Here is a 17,500-nt window from a genome sequence, read left to right on the forward strand (position 1 = left end):
TTTTTCTTCGAGGCGGAGGCCGGCCAACTTCATCGGCAGCTGTTGTTTTGCTGCAAGGCCTGTGCCATCGGCTGGCCGTGTTTTGCTTCAAGGCCTGTGCCGGCCACTTCATCTGCAGCTGTGGTACTTCAAGGCCTGTGCCGGCCAGTTCATCTGCCGGCTGTGTTTGCCTGCAGCGGCCTTCTTCTGCGGGCTGTGTTTGCCTGCTCACCTTTGCCATGCCATGCCCACTGCCCACGTTAACCAGCCCCGTTCAATTTTTGCTTTGCCCCCCCCCTGTTCATTTCCATGTGCGCCAGGATCAAGGCAACAGTTTGCAAGCTGCAAGAACTGCCCTGTTGGCAGCTACAACACGGGCCTGCAGTGGCGGCCCGTGCACCGTGTTTGTGTTCATGCATCCATTCGTTGTGCTCATTGCGTGTGCCACTTGAGCTGGCACGGAGACTACGTTTGTGCGGCCCATGCACCGTTGTGGTTCACTGCGTTCAGCTCAAAAGGGAAGGCCTTGGACTGCGTGTGAGCAGCCAGCCACGTTCCCTGTCACCTGCATTGTTTGAGTCAGAGACTGCATGTGGGCAGCCTGGCTCCCTGCTAACTGCTTTCTTTTTGCAGAGTTCAATGATCCTGGGCCATGGTTTAGTGTAAGATTTGTAAGTTAAGGGTAAGATGTACTGTAAATATGAGTGCGCCCCCGGCATGTCTGTCTAGCGCCGGCAATTTTATTTAAGTCGTCCGTGTGAGTGAGTTTGTTTAGATAGTTACGCAGCCCTTAGGTTATTTATTTTGGGGACACGAATACCATGAATGTCGCACTCAGGGATCCGTAGGTAAAATGTACTAGGGGAAAACTACACATGATGGCACACGAAAATTTGACGACTCGGGACGAGTCTGTAAAAAGGGAAGGGGGTAGTGTTGTGGTTACCAGATTCGCAAACCACCATTCAGGTCCCTTAGGTGAGGTATCTCGGTAAGTGCATGTGTAGTTAGGCCCAAACCCGTTGTCTAGTGGGAATACATGTCATTTATACGTGCTGCGACTCTTCAGGATAGCCGTTTTTCTTTTACTATCTTTATTTTGGACCAATCGCCACCATCACAACCACAACATCAACCACCGACCACAACCACCGCTTCACCACAACCGCCATGACCTTTACCGTCACAACTCGCCACCATCACATCACCGTCATCTCGCGCCACTCATGGGCACCGATGCTGGACTCGTGTAGGGCGCACGTTGAACAGCGTGTACAAAATCACGGATTTTCTGCTTCAAAAACGGATCGAAAACGACACACGCCCACTTTTTGCCGTCCAATCGGTGAGCGAGGGAGTTGGCCCCGCCCCCAGGGCGATCGATATATGCAAATTTGTGGATCAAAAAGCCTTCACGCCCACTTTTTCTCGGGCCAATGGGGAGCGAGTTGAAAGGTCAAAGGGAGGGGGTCAAAGGCGAAGTTACGGGGGGATAAAAGGACGGTGTTCGTCAGTCAAAGGAGTCGTAAAAGTCGGAGCGAAAGAGTCAGCAGAACGAGAACGAGGGGTCGGAGAGTCGCAAGAGAGAACGAGGGAGAGTCAGCAGAACGAGAGTAGTAAAGGTCGGAACGAGGCGAAGGAGTCGGAACAGAGAGTCAAGACTTCGCGGGCGGTGGAGCTGCTCGTCGTGTGCGTTGAAGTCGGAACGGAGGGGACGAGCTGTGGAGAGGCGGCGAGGGCGGACGAGGGGGTGCTCGCGTCGTGCAGGGAGCTGCACCCCTGGGAGGCCGGCAGCGCGACCTGGCCGAGGTGGAGACGCTCGTCGCGCACATAATAAAGATCCTCTATACCCCGAGCATCAGCAACCCCCTCCTGTTTCCCCCCGCGCTGAGATAGTGCGACCAAGGGGGCCCCGTTCCCACCCCCTGCCAGGCACTGTCCACGAGGCCCGCGGGTTGCGGGGCCATCGCCGCTCCGCGTCTCATCACCAGACGGGTAGGCCCGACCAGGTCTCGGCCCCAGGCCTACCTCATTCTTGAGGGTATTTCTTTTCCTTGGTTTTGGGTATGTGTTGTCGGCGCCGTCTGTGAAGTAGAATTGTATAAGTGTTGCCGTGTGCTCGGTAGTCGGTATTAGCTCTGCACTGTGTTTTCACTTTTATGTTTGCTTTTTGTGGAAATGGAATTGTGTTTTCTTTTTTTTGTGTGCATTTGGTGGAATTGTATTTGTGTGCTTCCCGTGTGCCGAGAATAAATGTGCTTTATTGTCGAACTGTTCTCCCGCTTCGCTTCGTCTTTTCCTCCATTGAACCCCCATCTTGCTTCACGTAAAGGGTTGGTAGTGGGCTGAATACGCCCGATAATTAATCGAACCGTCGAGGTCGACGATAACACCGCTCGGTTATTCTGATAGTACGGAACGGGTCGCTTAAGTGGCCCGTGTCCGAAGTCGACCTGCGGCGAGGTGCGATCGCCCGGTCTACCCTCCGCGTGGGTACTTAGGTAGTTCGAATTTGGCGAGCAACCCTATCCCACGCGGGGGCTGATTGGCTCGATCGCGGTGAGACCGAAAGGTCCACCCGTGACTGGTTCCCGGCGTTAGTCCGAGAGGGTCACGACTGGATTGTCCGTCCGGTGGGCGACGTGCCGCGATTCGAGTTACGTGGCCGTCGCACGCCGGCGGGCGCGAAAACCGCAACAATATATATATATATATATATATATATATATATATATATATATATATATATATATATATATATATATATATATATATATATATATATATATATATATATATATATATATATATATGAAGATTATAGGGCCGATTGTGTGAATTCATTGAGATTTTCTTTTTTAACACACCTGAAAATGCAAATGCCTTGCTCTCAGCTGTGTCTCTGTGTGCGGGTCATGTGAAGGTTTAAAGTCAACAATTGGATAAATGATTTGATGCTAAGATAACATTTGTAAGATATTGCTTCAGTGCGAGTTCTCTCATACTTTCATTTGACTGAAGTAAGCAAAGGTAGAAATGTCTGCATTTGTACATTTTGATACTTGGTTCGATGCAACTTGACTGTTCTTGCTTTTTCATTTCAGGCTGAAGTTCAACTTTGGGAGTGCACTGTTTGTACTCTCTCCTAGAATTCTGCTTGGGGTCTGTGCGACAGCCTGAAAAACAAGCAATATGCTGTTGAAAAAGCAGAAATTCCAGTTTGAACAAGTGATATTCTTTACATTTTCTTAGGCATTCATACAAACATCAGGAAAATGAGATGAGACTTCTCGGAAATCATTAGCATATGCCAGCGCTTTTTGTGCTGGTAACTTTTAAACTGTTCATCAGATAACTAATTTAATTGCTGGCCCTGACAGAGTGTCGGTTGCTTTGTGAGCCATCGTTTCGGATTGAAAAGTCAAATAGAATGTATCAAGGCATCCATGCATTTGAAATCTGCATTAACCAGAGAGGCCGTCCTTTTGTGTGGTCAAAGGTGCCCATCTTCTTCTTCTTCATCCCACTGTAGGTTAATGCAGGGATTTGTAATTTGTTTGGGGGTGTCGGTGATAGATAATCAAATTTTAACCAGAGAGGCTGTCCTTTTGTGTGGTGGAAGGTGGCCCATCTTCTTCTTCTTTTTCTTCTTCTTCGTCACGACTGTAGAGTAATGCAGGGATTTGTAATTTGTTTGGGGTGTCGGTGACAGCTCGCCAACGTCCATCCGAGGGAGGGCACACTCATTGGTGACTCGCCTTGCCTGCAAAAACTCCAGGTCAGGTCAGGTATGGGAGCATGTGCCGGGGCAGTGTGTCGCTGCGTCCACTCTCTGCCGGTGCTCCAGGGGCCTCCGTCTGGCCATCACCCAGGCAGATGACTGGCCCATCCCCATCTCCTTGAGATGCTGATCAACCTGATGCAACGAGGCACGTGGTTGGCCCATTGGCCTCCTCCACTCAGGAGGCTCCCTCGCTGAGACAATCAGGTGGGCAGGATCAGCATCAGGAAAATGAGTCATGCCCATACAGCCGCAGCTGACGCTCACGGACTATGCAGGTAACAAATCTCATTTGAGTCTCTCTCAGCAACCGCTCATTGGCCATAAAGTCTGACCAGCGATAGCCAAGGATTCTCTGAAGAGACCTGATACCAAAGGAATTAAGTCTCTATCTCAGACCCCTGGTCAGAGTCCAAGTCTCACATCCATAGAGCAAGACTGGAAGCACCAAGGACATGAAGACTCATACTTTTGTCCTCCCGCACAGATACTGGCAACACCACACCCCATGATCCAGTGAATACATGACTCCCTAGACCTGACCCAGACGTCTGTTGTCCTCTGGCTCACAGCCAGCAGAGACATGAATATCACTGCCAAAGTAAGTAATTCTCTCCGTGACCTCAACATCCTCGCTACAAACAGGTACAGACAGGACAGCAGCATCCAAGATGTCATTGAAAGCCTGGATCTTAGTTTTGACCCAGGAAGCCCGTAATCCCAGCGGCTTCAACTCCTCATTCAGCACCTCGAGAGCCCCCAAAAGGATATCATGGGTCTCTGCAAATATGACTGCATCATCTGAGAAATCATGGTCAGAGATATTGACATTTCCAAACGATGCACCACAGCTTGATCTCTTCGACATCCTCCCTACAAGTGCTGAATAGTGTGGGGGCCAGCACACATCCCTGGCCAGCACACATCTTTGAGTAGAGTTTAGACATCAGATTGATCAGTTTTGGTGGCACCACACAAAGACTGAGAATCCTCCAAAAAGCATCCAGATTCACTGAATCAAATGCTTTACAGAGATCAACATAGGCTGCATGCAGCCGCTGCCGAAACTCTCGCCTGCATTCAGTGAGGACCCGAAGAGCAAAGATACGGTCAATCGTTGACCTCTTTTGTGCAAAGCCTGACTGCTCTGGACGCTGGTGCACAAGCAGATGGTGGCAAACCGGATCAATAATTATCTGAGCAAAGACCTTGCCCAGCACTGAGAGCAGCGTCACCCCTCGGTAGTTGTTGCAGTCTTGGCGATCACCCTTGAGAAGTTCAGAATTCCTCTCCGCCAGAAACTGTCGGATGCTCAGAGCATTGTGAGCAGGGGCGTTGTCATGGTGGAGCACCCAGGCGTTGTTCTCCCAGATCCCTCCTCTTGTCCCAGACTGATCTCATGAGGTGCCAGAGGATCTCCTTGTACACGTATTGATTCACTGTTTGACCCAGTGGTAGAAACTCGAAGTGGACAATGCCCTTGATGTCAAAAAACGCGATGAGCATCACCTTGACCTTCGACTTCAACATCCTTGCTTTCTTTGATCTTGGTGATGCTGGACTTTTCCACTGACAACTCTGCCATTTGGTCTCGAGATCGTATTCGAATATCCACGATTCATCGCCAGTGATGACTCTCGCGAGCAGGTCTAGATCATCCTCGAGGCGCTCGATAATGTCTTGACATACAGTGACTCTTTGCTGTTTCTGGTCCTCGGACAACAGCTCGGGGATCATCTTTGTGCACACTTTGCGCATTTTGAGATTTTCAGTGATGATGCTCCAGACAGTGTCCTTATTGATGGAAAGTCCCTCAGCAATCATCCGCACCGTGAATCGACAATCTGCGCGCACTATCTGCTTCACACGCTCGATGTTGTCTGCCGTTCTACTCGTTGAAGGTCTTCCAGAACGTGGATCGTCTTCAATCTCCTCCCGTCCCTCTTTCAACCTCTTGTGCCATTCAAATGCATGTGTACGTGACATCGTTTCTTCCCCGTAGACTTTCTGCAGCATTGCAAAGGATTCAGAATGTGTTTTGCCAGGCTTGGCAAGAAACTTCAGATTGGCTCTCTGCTCACAACTCATAGTGTGATGACTCAGACGAGACATCGTGTAAAGCACGACCTGTAAAAAAAATCACACAATGGGCGCAGTCAACCATCACCAATCATATATATTGATGGAGTGTTGTGAAAGACTGTGACGCAACCCGTTCATTCAAGTTGTATAAGTGGAGCACACAACAGGCTCAGTCCCGTTACTTTTTCGACAAACCTCGTACAGTGAGGCCGCTTCCGGTCATGGCGGCCGGGCTGTGCGGTGGCCGGGGTGCAATCAGAGCATCTGATTCGGGTGACGACATTGCTTCGGGGTGGCACCCCGCCCTGCACCGCAGGGTCTATGAAGGATGGGTCGCGAGACCGTTTGTGGTTCCTGCTCGTCCCACTCTTCTCTCGACTCCACCTTCTCCACCCATCCTCCTACTGCTGACTCCGCCCTTCTTTCCCTACTCGCTGTTGACTCCGCCTTCTTCACCACTTCGTCCCTGACTCCACCCACTCACTTGATCCTGTCTGCCACTCCGCCCACTCGCTCTCGACTCCGCCTTCTCCACCCAGTCGCCGCTGGCTCCACCCAAAGTCCCTCCCTCACGCCTTACGGTCGCGCCCCTTCTCTGACTCGACGCTTAGCTGCACGACATGCCACGAAGCAGGAGACGCGCCAGCTGTCAGGGAGGAATTGTCCAGCGGAGCATCCACCCAAAACGTACTGGGTGGCGTGGTCGGTCAATTGTGCAAGGAATTGCGAGACCGTTAGCCTCATCTCCTCTCCTTTTTCTTCTCATGAACTCCTCATCAGTGTGTGTGTGTCATGGCGCCTGTCTTCGCTTAAGTTAAGATTGCAGAAGAATTATATCGGGATAGGTCTGCTCTGTGTCTTCTTTTGTATGTTGCTTGTTTTATTGTCGCACCTCACATTTCTTGCCATCTCTACTTACACAGAACAATAAACTACATTCACTGTGCCACAAATTTTTCCTCGCCTGCCTGTAATAAATCATTTGTAGAAATGTTCCCAGCATATTTTTGTCTTTTCTTTCATTGATCCAGCATGGTCCGTATCCTTGCCTCGCCGGGACTTTATTCCCAATGATCCGTTCCTTTTAGCCGGTACATCCGTGGCAGTGTCGCTCGGCTGCATCTGATCCGGTTTGGACAAGGCGTACCAAGTGCGTGTCCCCCGGTAATTAGGTCACATGATTATTTTTAGGTAACCGATATTAGATGGAGGACCCTAAGTCACGTGGTTGAGTTATTGGCGTTCACGGTCAGTTAGCAACCCGCTGCTTCACGGAGTTATCCGTGTGCGACGGCCTGCGATTCCGGAGAGTCAAGTGGGAACCTGAGATAGCTTTTACCCTTGTGGTCTTCTCACTCAGATCCCCTGCCTGCAACAATACATATATATATATATATATATATATATATATACTTTTTTATATTATATATATATATATATATATATATACTTTTTTATATTATACATATATATATATATTTATATACTTTTTTATATTATATATATATATATATATATATATATATATATATATATATACATATACATAGAGTAAGTCGTTGACTTACGACCGACCAGTCGTAAGTCGATTTGGTCATAAGTCGGCCAACCTTTATTTATAGTGTATCGGCCTATGCAAAAATTACCGTATGTATATTATACTGTATAATGATATAATAATCATCTGTAAGTCATATTTTATTAACATTTTCTTTGTTCATTATTGTTCTAAAAAACATTTTTATTTCATAACATATCCAGACTTTCAACAAACTTACGAGCTCCTCCCTCATCTGCACTCGCTGCTTCTCCAATCACTCGAACATTATGAATTTGGAATCTTTTCTTGAATCTTTTGAACCAGCCAGTACTTGCTACAAATTCTTGACTGTAGTCTTCTCCGGCACGCTCTTTCAAAGTCTGAAATAGACTTCTAGCCTTCGTTTGCACAGTAAAAAGGCTTGAAGGTGTCCGTTTTTGGATCTGATCTTCCATCCAAACATGCAGCAATTTCTCCATTTCGTGGATGGGCCGGTCCGTTGCGTCGTTATAAATGTCGATCGCATGGGTGCAGAACCTTTCACAGCTTCACGAATCCTTTCTTTATCTTTCAAAATCGTCGACACAGTAGAGTGTGATAACTTAAGATCACGTGCGATCGCATTGACTTTCTTTCCTCCTTCGTATTGTTTGATCACCTGCGTTTTCGTGGCGAGATCAATGGCCTTTCTTTCCTTCTTGGCAGGTTGAGGAGTCGACAAAGATAATTTCCTCTTGGTAGACATCTTGGGGGTTTGAAGTAAAAAATTTAAGACAAACGGATACGGATAAACTGCGCTATACCGAGACCACGCTAACACGCTAGCACTGGGGCGGAAACTGTCGTACGCCCAGCTGGGCAACACTCGCGCTACCAGACGCGGAGCAGTCGTGGCCAGACATACAGTCGATCAGTGGTCGTAGTCGTAAAGTCGATCAGTCGTAAGTCGCATAGGTCGTAAGTCGACAACTTACTGTGTGTATATATATATATATATATATATATATACAACCAAAAATCTTTCGATAAGAAAATCTACATACATAAAAACAAAAAATCCGGGAAGCCCTGTTATTTCTGCCTATTAATCACGTTCTGTTTGAACGTTGGTTGCACACCACACAAACGTCTATAAATTATGTACTTTTGTAATGTTTCTTTCACAGTGAAGCTGTGACTGTATGTCTGTTAATTACGTACTGTTTGAACGATGGTTGTGGACTGCACGTACGCCAATTCATTATGTACTTTTTGAACGTCAGTTGCACCCTAACTTCACACACATACGTTTTTGGTGACTTTTTGGATCTTTGGGGTCATATGCGTCATTGGTATTAATTGCGTAATGTTAGGATGTACATTTCAATGCTTTAGATAAGACTGCTGAGGCCCCTCCGACCGTTGAAGACCAAAAAGACCCCGAAGACCCAAAAGTCCCTGAGGACCAAAAGACCTAAAAGATACCAATGACGCAGATGACCCCAAAGACCTAGAACAGCCTGAAGACCCAAAAAGTCACCAAACACCCAAAAATATCCGAAAACCCAAAAGACGCCTTATTAACACCATTAAGACCCCTTACACCCTTCAAACAGATTAGACAGCCTAAACCCTTGACCATGAAGACCACTTGGACCTTCTTATAGCACAAAGTAAATTTCAAATAAATATATCACCAATATCTACATATTATTATTATATTACTAAAACTCTCATCTTGTATGTATGTATGTTCCAGAAATACAGCCAAAATGGTACACGATAGCGCAAAAAATTTCAGCCCACCTTACTCACCATTCTCCTGCGGTGTGCAGTATCAAGTTTCGTTCAAATCGAGCAACAAAAGAATTCTTAAAAAATCAATTCCCGATTCAGCCAAGTACTCTTTGGGAGAATTTGATCAATGCAAACAACCTCAGCGGTATAGTTCGCTGGAGCTATCTTTTTTTTTTTCTTGAAATGATTTATTTTAAAATCTCAAACATTTAGTATAGACAAAGAATGATTTATTTTTAAGCATAAAATAAACATCGCCATTTTGATCCAATACTTCCGTGTTCATTAATAAATAAAATTGTGTTTAGATTACGCACAATAATTTCTTCGACTTTCTTTCTCTGTTTTTTTTTTCACATTGACGCCAATATCAAGTTTCGTTCAAATTGGGCAACGATAAAAATTATTAAAAATCAATTCCTGATTCAGTCAAGTACTCTTCGGGATTATTGATCAATGCAAACAACCTCAGTGGTATAGTTCGCTGGAGCTATCTTTATTTATTTATTTATTTAATTTTTGATATGATTTTTTTCATCAACCGCTGTCATAACGGGAACCCAACAGGTTCACGGGTCGTCTTGTTGTAAATAAATTTGTGGAAAATAAATGTTTGTATTATGATTGGTGTAAATCATGCCAACACAGCAAATCTGTGACGTTGATCTCAGCAACGGTGTGTGGAGAGGCGAGCGGAGCGAGCCGATCATCATACAGCCAAGCGTAGCGAGCCAATGCCAATACAGTCTGAGACTAAATCATACATCCACACATATATGTATATATATATATATATATATATATATATATATATATATATATATATATATATATATATGTGTGTATATATCCTGCTTAATCACTTTGCCGGGGCTCCTGGAAACGCACTGGTCCAGAAGTACGTCTGTCGCACACCAACCCCGAGCATAGATTCAGCGACAGGCAGACGAGGTGCAGTGAAGAGAGGGTGGAACAGAGAGGGTGGAACATAGAGGCGGATAAGTGGATGAGGAAAACAGGCGGAGATGAATGCGAGGCAGGCAGGCGAGGAAGTGGCAGGGAGAGAGAGTCAGGATCTGCATTTTATAATCCCCGGGCGAAGGGTGGGGTGACGACCCGAAGCGACGTGCCGGCATCCGAATCGTGCTCTTCTATTGGGTCCCAGCCCTTCCCTGCCAGGCTCCTGTGGCCGGAAGCGTTCTCATTCGCACATCCGGCGAGATACGGCCCAGAGCCTCGCACCGCCCCGCAACCCCCATCCTGCCATGTTCTGGTGACTGGGTGAGGGTTGCGTCGGTCCCATACACCCATTTGGGGCATCCCCGGTGAGACGCGGCCGGCGCTGCAAACGCACCTGGCCCGTCCCCGCGTCACGCGGCTCGAGCCATGCAGCACGTCTCTGCTTGGTGGCAACCCGTATCGATGCGGAGGTGCGAGAAGGCGCGTGATTATTTTTCCCGTGTGCGGGAGATGTTGGTGGTCGAAGTGGTGAGCGAAGGTTGAGCAAGATGAGACGTCGTTGTAAATTGGCGCGCAGATTTGAATGAAAGAGCACGCCATGCACGCTGGTTCATGTGGTAATTCTCTCATTGGGCTCCGCTGTTGTCTGTTATCGTGTATGTGTGCTTGCTCAATTTGTATCATGGATAAAAGGAAAGGATTGGATGGAAATCAGGACTGAAAAGAAGATAGAGATATAATTATTAGACCAAGCTATTAGTATCACGCAACGCACTTCGTCCCGTTAACCCATTAGACATGAGGGGAAGGACTGACTGCACGAAGACTAACAAAATAACTGCCTTGGGATCACTGTATGTTGGGTGCCATTGCCTTAGAGGCATGTGGTTTTGCAGAACCGCAACAATATATATATATATATATATATATATATATATATATATATATATATATACATATATATATATATTGTTACGGGCCGGGCGTCGTCCGCCAACCGACAGCTCTGACGGAGCCGCAAGTCGAGTCGGCCCGACCGATCGCCTGGAATATAGATCGCCGCCCGGATAAGTCTGAGCGACGGGTCCTTGTACAAGAACCGAAATACGCCAATGGGCAGATCATGTGGGATAGGGTTGATTGCCAATCTTCAATGTACCTAAATACCCACGTGATCCAACTACCGGGGTATTCCACCCTCCACGGAACTCATACGGAACAAACCGCCGAAGCGAGCTTGTCCCGTGCGCGATTCCGAGTGGCTTAATCGCCAAGAACCGTCGGTCCAAATGTCCCCCTTTTACGGCAAACCAACGGCTAACTACCAACACACGAAATGCTCAGTCAATGAAAGAATCGACGCGACGAGCTGAAAACATTTAACAATTGGGGTATTTATTAATAATAATGGGGAACTAGGGAAGCACGTAAGAGCAGAACTATACCGACTTTACGAAATGCGACGCAAACATATTACAGCACAGAAAGCACTTAACAATTTCCTACTTATTAGACGGGCCCACGGACACACGTTCACACACAAACACACACCTAAGAAATGGTGGCAGAGGCCTTTAATAACGAGCTCCAGCTCGGAGGACAGGTGAGCTGAAACCCAGAGCCCATCTCGAACCTCTCCACCTCATGTGGTCTTCAAGTTGTTCAGACCCGGGTTCCAGCGAGAGCGAGCTGGATCCAATCGCTGTGAGCCGCGATCCGTCCCGAGCTCCCGCGAATCCTCCCGCGCTTCTCAACACGTGCTGGTGAGACGAGGCGCCGATCCTTCCCGTCGATGCGTCGCTTCCCCGAGGAACCACCTCCAAGAAGAGGCCGATGAGTCGCACCAAGCTGGGAACCAAAATGGAGAAAGAAGAAGAAGAAGAAGAAGAAGAAGAAGAAGAAGAAGAAGAAGAAGAAGAAGAAGAAGAAGAAGAAGAAGAAGAAGAAGAAGAAGAAGAAGAAGAAGAAGAAGAAGAAGAAGAAGAAGAAGAAGAAGAAGAAGAAGAAGAAGAAGAAGAAGAAGAAGAAGAAGCAGCAGCAGCCACCATTCGCAACTCGAGCCGAGCAACTGGCTCAACTTCCTTCCAAAACAAAGCAGCTCGAAGCAAAAAGCTCTCCTGAGCCAAGCAGAAGCCGAAGCTCACTGAACCACCAAAGCAAAAAGCCTCCAAAAAGCCTCCTCCCGAGCCAGGCCTCAGCCGAAGCTCACTGAGCCACCCGAAGCAAAAAGCTTCCGAAGGCCTCAACCCTAACCCAAGCCAAACAGGACCCGAAGGTGTGCTGAACGACTACTCTCAACTCCCTTCTCCAACTCAGCAACTGAACAAAGAAAGGATCTCTTCCTTATCCTCTTCCGCCCTTCCCCCACTCCTGGCGTGACTCATGACTCATGCCCTCGTGCTCCATCCCCCGCTCAACCACGGATGGGAGGGAGTTGTTGACATCATGAATCACGGGACGGCAGGGTTCTTCTTATTCTTCTTCGCAGAAGAGGGGGAGGGATGTCTCCATTGTTCGTTCCCTAACTATTAAATCGATCCGCAGTGCATCTAATCGATTTCTGAACATTTAAACAATGGAAGGTGAGCTATCTAGGGAACAAGCACTTATCGACATTGCTGACTGAAGGAACCTGTATGTTGTGTGCAATCAAATTCCAAATTCGTAACTATATATATATATATATATATATATATATATCTATATATATATATACATATATATATATATATATACATATATATATATATATATATATATATATATATATATACATATATATATATATACATATATATACATATATATATATATATACATATACATATATACATATATACATATATACATATATACATATATATATATATATATATATATATATATATATATATATTTGTTGTGGTGCCAGGTTCGGGGGCGGAGATTGACCGCTTGATGGAGCAGTTGGGTCGTCTCCCCCCCCCACCCCCAAACACCTGGAATTGAAGGTCGTCACTCTGGATAACTCCGAAGTCGACGGGTTGCTTAATGGACAATGGAGGCCAATTTTCGACAGCGTGGTTAGGGTCTTTTTGTCTGATTCCAATTTACCTAATTAGCCGCGCGGTCTATCTGCCAGGGATCCGCTCTCGGATAACTCGCCTCTGGATTGGACGGGGCGTTTTCGGGTGTCGTGGTGGCCAGCCACGATTGGAGGAGGGCGTGTCGGCGTCTCGGTGCTCCTCCCCCGAGAGAGGCTCTTTTGCCTTCCCCAGTGTCGACAGGGGAGACATTCTTTCTTGATGGGGCGGAGTTGGAGCTGAAGCGATATCACCCCTGATTTGACGAGAGGAAGATTCCATCTTTCTGGGGCGAAGTCGGCTCTGAAGCCATGGAAAATCTGTCTACGTTCGTGGCCTTGAACACGTGCATAATGGAGCTGAAGGAGTGGAGGGGATTGATGTAGAAAACTAACTAGAAACTCGCAGCACACACATAAAATTTCCATTAGACATAAGGGAGGGATTCTAACTATCCACATATACTTAACGAAATAACTAAACTTTGGGTCAACTGTATGTGTGAATGCGAATTGTTTTCAGATTCGTAACAATATATATATGGATAGATAAACAAGCCGGAAGGCGGCCATGGGTCGCCGAGCATCTGATGACCTTTGACTCCTGATCTGAGTTAATCTAGTACTAAGTACTTACGAAATTGCAATCGAATCGGTTAACCCGTGTATGAGCACGGAGGCTTTGAATGGTCATTTTGTCCGAACAATGCACTCATTGACCTTTGACCCCTGACCTCGCCGAGATAGGTCAATATGTCCTGAAGCAAAGTTGTAGTACACATTGAGTACTCTGTACCTATGAACTTTCATTCGTATCGGTTAACCCGTATAGGAGCAATGGGGATTTGAATGGTTATTTTGCCCGAAAAATGCACTCATTGACCTTTGACCCCTGACCTCGCCGAGATAGGTCAATATGTCCTGAAGCAAAGTTGTAGTACTCATTGAGTACTATGTACCTATGAACTTTCATTCATATCGGTTAATCCGTGTAGGAGCAAGGGTGCCTTGAATGGTAATTTCACCCGAAAAATGCACTTATTGACCTTTGACCCCTGACCACCTCGAGATAGGTCATTATGCAAATTAGCAGAGCTGTTGTACTCATTACGGTCTATAAGCATGTAAAGATTCATTCGATTTGGTTCAACCGTCTTGGAGCTCGTGTACTTTGAATTTTCAGCGCGAATGCTCAATGGCCCTCAGACACCCAAGTTGAGAGGGTTACCATTTGGAAACTACAAGATATAGGAAAAAATGGATGTCATATAGCGGATGGAGAATCACCTTAAGATTATGCATACCAAATCTCATCGAGTTCCATCTACTGATAACTACTCGGTATCAATTTGAATGAAAAGTACCGAAAATGCGGTTTGATATCGGAAATCCCCAACGTTCGAGGGGGTGCTGTGGGTGAACAAAGATATAAATCGAAAATCTGGCTTGATTGTTTGTGCACAATGTATTCCAGATGATTGGTGTGAATTTTCATGACCATCCGACCATAACCCTAGGAGGAGTAGCATTTGGCGCGAAGGCACCTCCAGCTCTCGCATATTATCGATTTTTGCCCTTTGACCCCTGACCTAAGCAATATCGGTCAATATGTCTTGAGGCAAAGTTGTAGTACTCATTGAGTACCATGAACCTGCAAAGTTTCATTTGTATCGATGCACTCACCTGGTCGCTAGGGGGCCTTCAATTTTCGCCAATTTTTGGGCATACCCCAATTGTAGGGGGTGCTGCGGGTAAACTATTCCATATATCACAAAAACGGAATATATTTGGTAGAGCATTACCTGTAGATGATGCATGCCAAATTTCATAAGCATATGTGGGATGATGGCTTTCGGAATTGATTTTGCGTGAACGGTACCAATTTTGAAGGTTTTTCGGCTGTTGCTGGGGAACCAAAGCGTCCCTAGCAACCATCACAATTTCCAAAGCACGAGGTCATAAGATGTACCTACCACCCGAGTTTGGTCAAAATCCGCCCACGTTTACGACCAATTATGCTGATGACAAACGAACAAACATCGAAACAAACAGACAGAATTACTGACAATAAGGGTCACCTATTTCGGCAACCCAATATACATATATATGAAAAGTACAGTGAGGTGGTCAGTCTGGGAAGCCAAGGAGATGACAGGGTGCTTCAAAAAGATTGACACAACTTTGACTTCCTGCCATTTCTTTGTTTTTTGACCTATACCATTTTTCTTTTCAGGGTTTGGTGATGTTATCGTGGTATTTGTTCCCTGGGATTTCTAGCTCCGTAGCTCGACTGTGCCATTGACAAGGAAGCAGAAGACAAAAGTGGTGGCTCTGTGGTTTGAGACAATCGTATGTAGACACCCTCCAGAGGTTCTGCCAGGAATTCGATCTCAGAATACGTGATGGACCCACAAATTGTGCCATTCAATATATTGTGAAACATTTTGAGCACAAGGGTACAGTGCACAACCAGAGCAAAGGCAACAGTGGCAGGCCAGCATCATTAACCAAGAGCCAAGCCAACATTGACACCATGCGGGATTCTGCAGTGGATAGTCCCAAGAAGTCCCACCGCCGGCACTCCCGGGAGCTAGGCATTAAACAAACATCAGTCTGGCATATCCTCACTAAGGAACTGGAACTTTTCCCATACATCATCTCTATTTGGCATCAACTGAATCAATATGAGAAGAGAAGGAGACTTGATATGTGCAATTGGCTCAGTAACAGGATGGAGCGATACCCAAACTGGATCAACCTGATGTGGTTCAGTGATGAAGCCCATTTCCACTTGAACGATGCCATCAACAACCACAACAACATTTTTCTGGGGGGGGGGGGCAGAACCACCTGAGGAGATCACTTAGAGGTACCCTGAAAGGGCCTAAGGTCACATGCTTCTGCGCCTTCAATGCCAGATGGGGAACGCTCAGGCCTTCCCGGTTTGAGAATGACAACAGAAGGCCGGTGACGATCAATGGTGAGCGCAACCGGGCCATGCGCTAGAAGTTCCATAATGATCTAGTCCAAAAGGTCACACCAAACCAGCTCGGCATGACCTAGTTTATGCAGGATGGTGCACCCCCGCATACAGCTGGTGACACCATCATTTTCCTGTGGCAGCTCTTCAGAAACCGCCTCGTTGCCCTGGGTACCACTCATGACTGGGCACCCCATAGTCCAGACTTGAACCCACTGGACTACTGGTTCTGGGGGACTGCCAAGGGCTCTGTCTATGCCAACCACCCTGCCACACTGGATAATCTGAAGCAGGTGTCTGACTACCTCCAGGCAGTGCCACATGAAACCTACAGGAAAGTTGTACAGAACTTTGGGGTCAGGATCAATGCCTGTCTGAACTGCGGAGGGCACACATCGAGAACGTCAATTACAAGGATTTTGTGTAAATGCCAATTTCAGACCTTGGGCTCTCACTAAGTCTGGCAGTGACTCACTGCAATAGCAATCAGTGATAGAAAATACCATATCATAAGCTTTCAAGAAATGTTTGGTTCACGTTCCTGAGGTTTCTGTTTCTTTGTAAATGAACATTTAAAGTTGCATCACTCTTTTTGAAACACCCTGTATATGCCTATTAATGACATCCTGTTTGAACGTTAATTCACCAAGACCCTAACGACCCCTGAGGACCCAAAAACCATAAAGACCCAAAAGTCACCGAAAAAGACCCTGAACAACAAAAAGTCACCGAAGACCCCAAAAGACCCTGAAGACCACATTTCAAACCTTGCCTCCAAAGCCAGTCGCCGACTGGGAATCCTCCGTCGTGCAAAGTCCTTCCTCGGTCCACCTGAGCTCCCGACCACTTAAACAGCTTTCGTCCACAGCCTGATGGAGTACTGCTCTCCCCTCTGGGCTGGTGCTCCTGCCTCCCACCTTTCTCGGCTTCACGCTGTGGAAACCAAGGCATTTTGGATCATTGGCATCTCCCGCAATGAGGCTGAGTCTTTGGACCTCTCACTCTCTCACCGCAGGCTGGTCGGTGGTCTTTCTGTCTTCTACCGTCTCCTCTCCAGCCTAGCCCCCCCTGCTCTCTCTGCAATTTGTCCCCACCACATATCCGCAGGGCGCTCAAGGTCCGCCAACGACCCCCTTCTGGTTAGACTACCAAAATCATGAATCACTGCTCACCTTCACTCTTTCATTCCTCTTTTCCCCCGCCTTTGGAATAAACTCCCTCACTCTATTCAATCGCATTCTTCCCTCCAGGCCTTCAAAACAGCTATTTACCACAACCTCTTATCATCCCCCATCCAAATCCTTGATCTTTTCTATCCCTGATAATCCACCCAAGCCCACC

At 46.7% G+C, this 17,500-nt stretch overlaps 1 protein-coding gene across 1 annotated transcript in view; it reads right to left on the reverse strand.

Annotated features, from left to right (window-relative positions):
* The window catches only part of LOC147025497 (uncharacterized), a 35,615-nt gene that overhangs the window by 16,682 nt on the left and 1,433 nt on the right, over positions 1-17,500 (reverse strand). Inside the window, exon 2 of the mRNA XM_085887088.1 lies at positions 3,032-3,155. Coding sequence (XP_085743214.1) covers positions 3,032-3,155 — 124 coding nt within the window. The remainder of the gene's footprint in view (positions 1-3,031; positions 3,156-17,500) is intronic.

The sequence above is a fragment of the Eptatretus burgeri genome, chromosome 6 (genome assembly GCF_056783735.1).
Source record: "Eptatretus burgeri isolate ZD-2024b chromosome 6, Ebu_testis_v1, whole genome shotgun sequence".
In the NCBI taxonomy this organism is placed as follows: domain Eukaryota; kingdom Metazoa; phylum Chordata; class Myxini; order Myxiniformes; family Myxinidae; genus Eptatretus; species Eptatretus burgeri.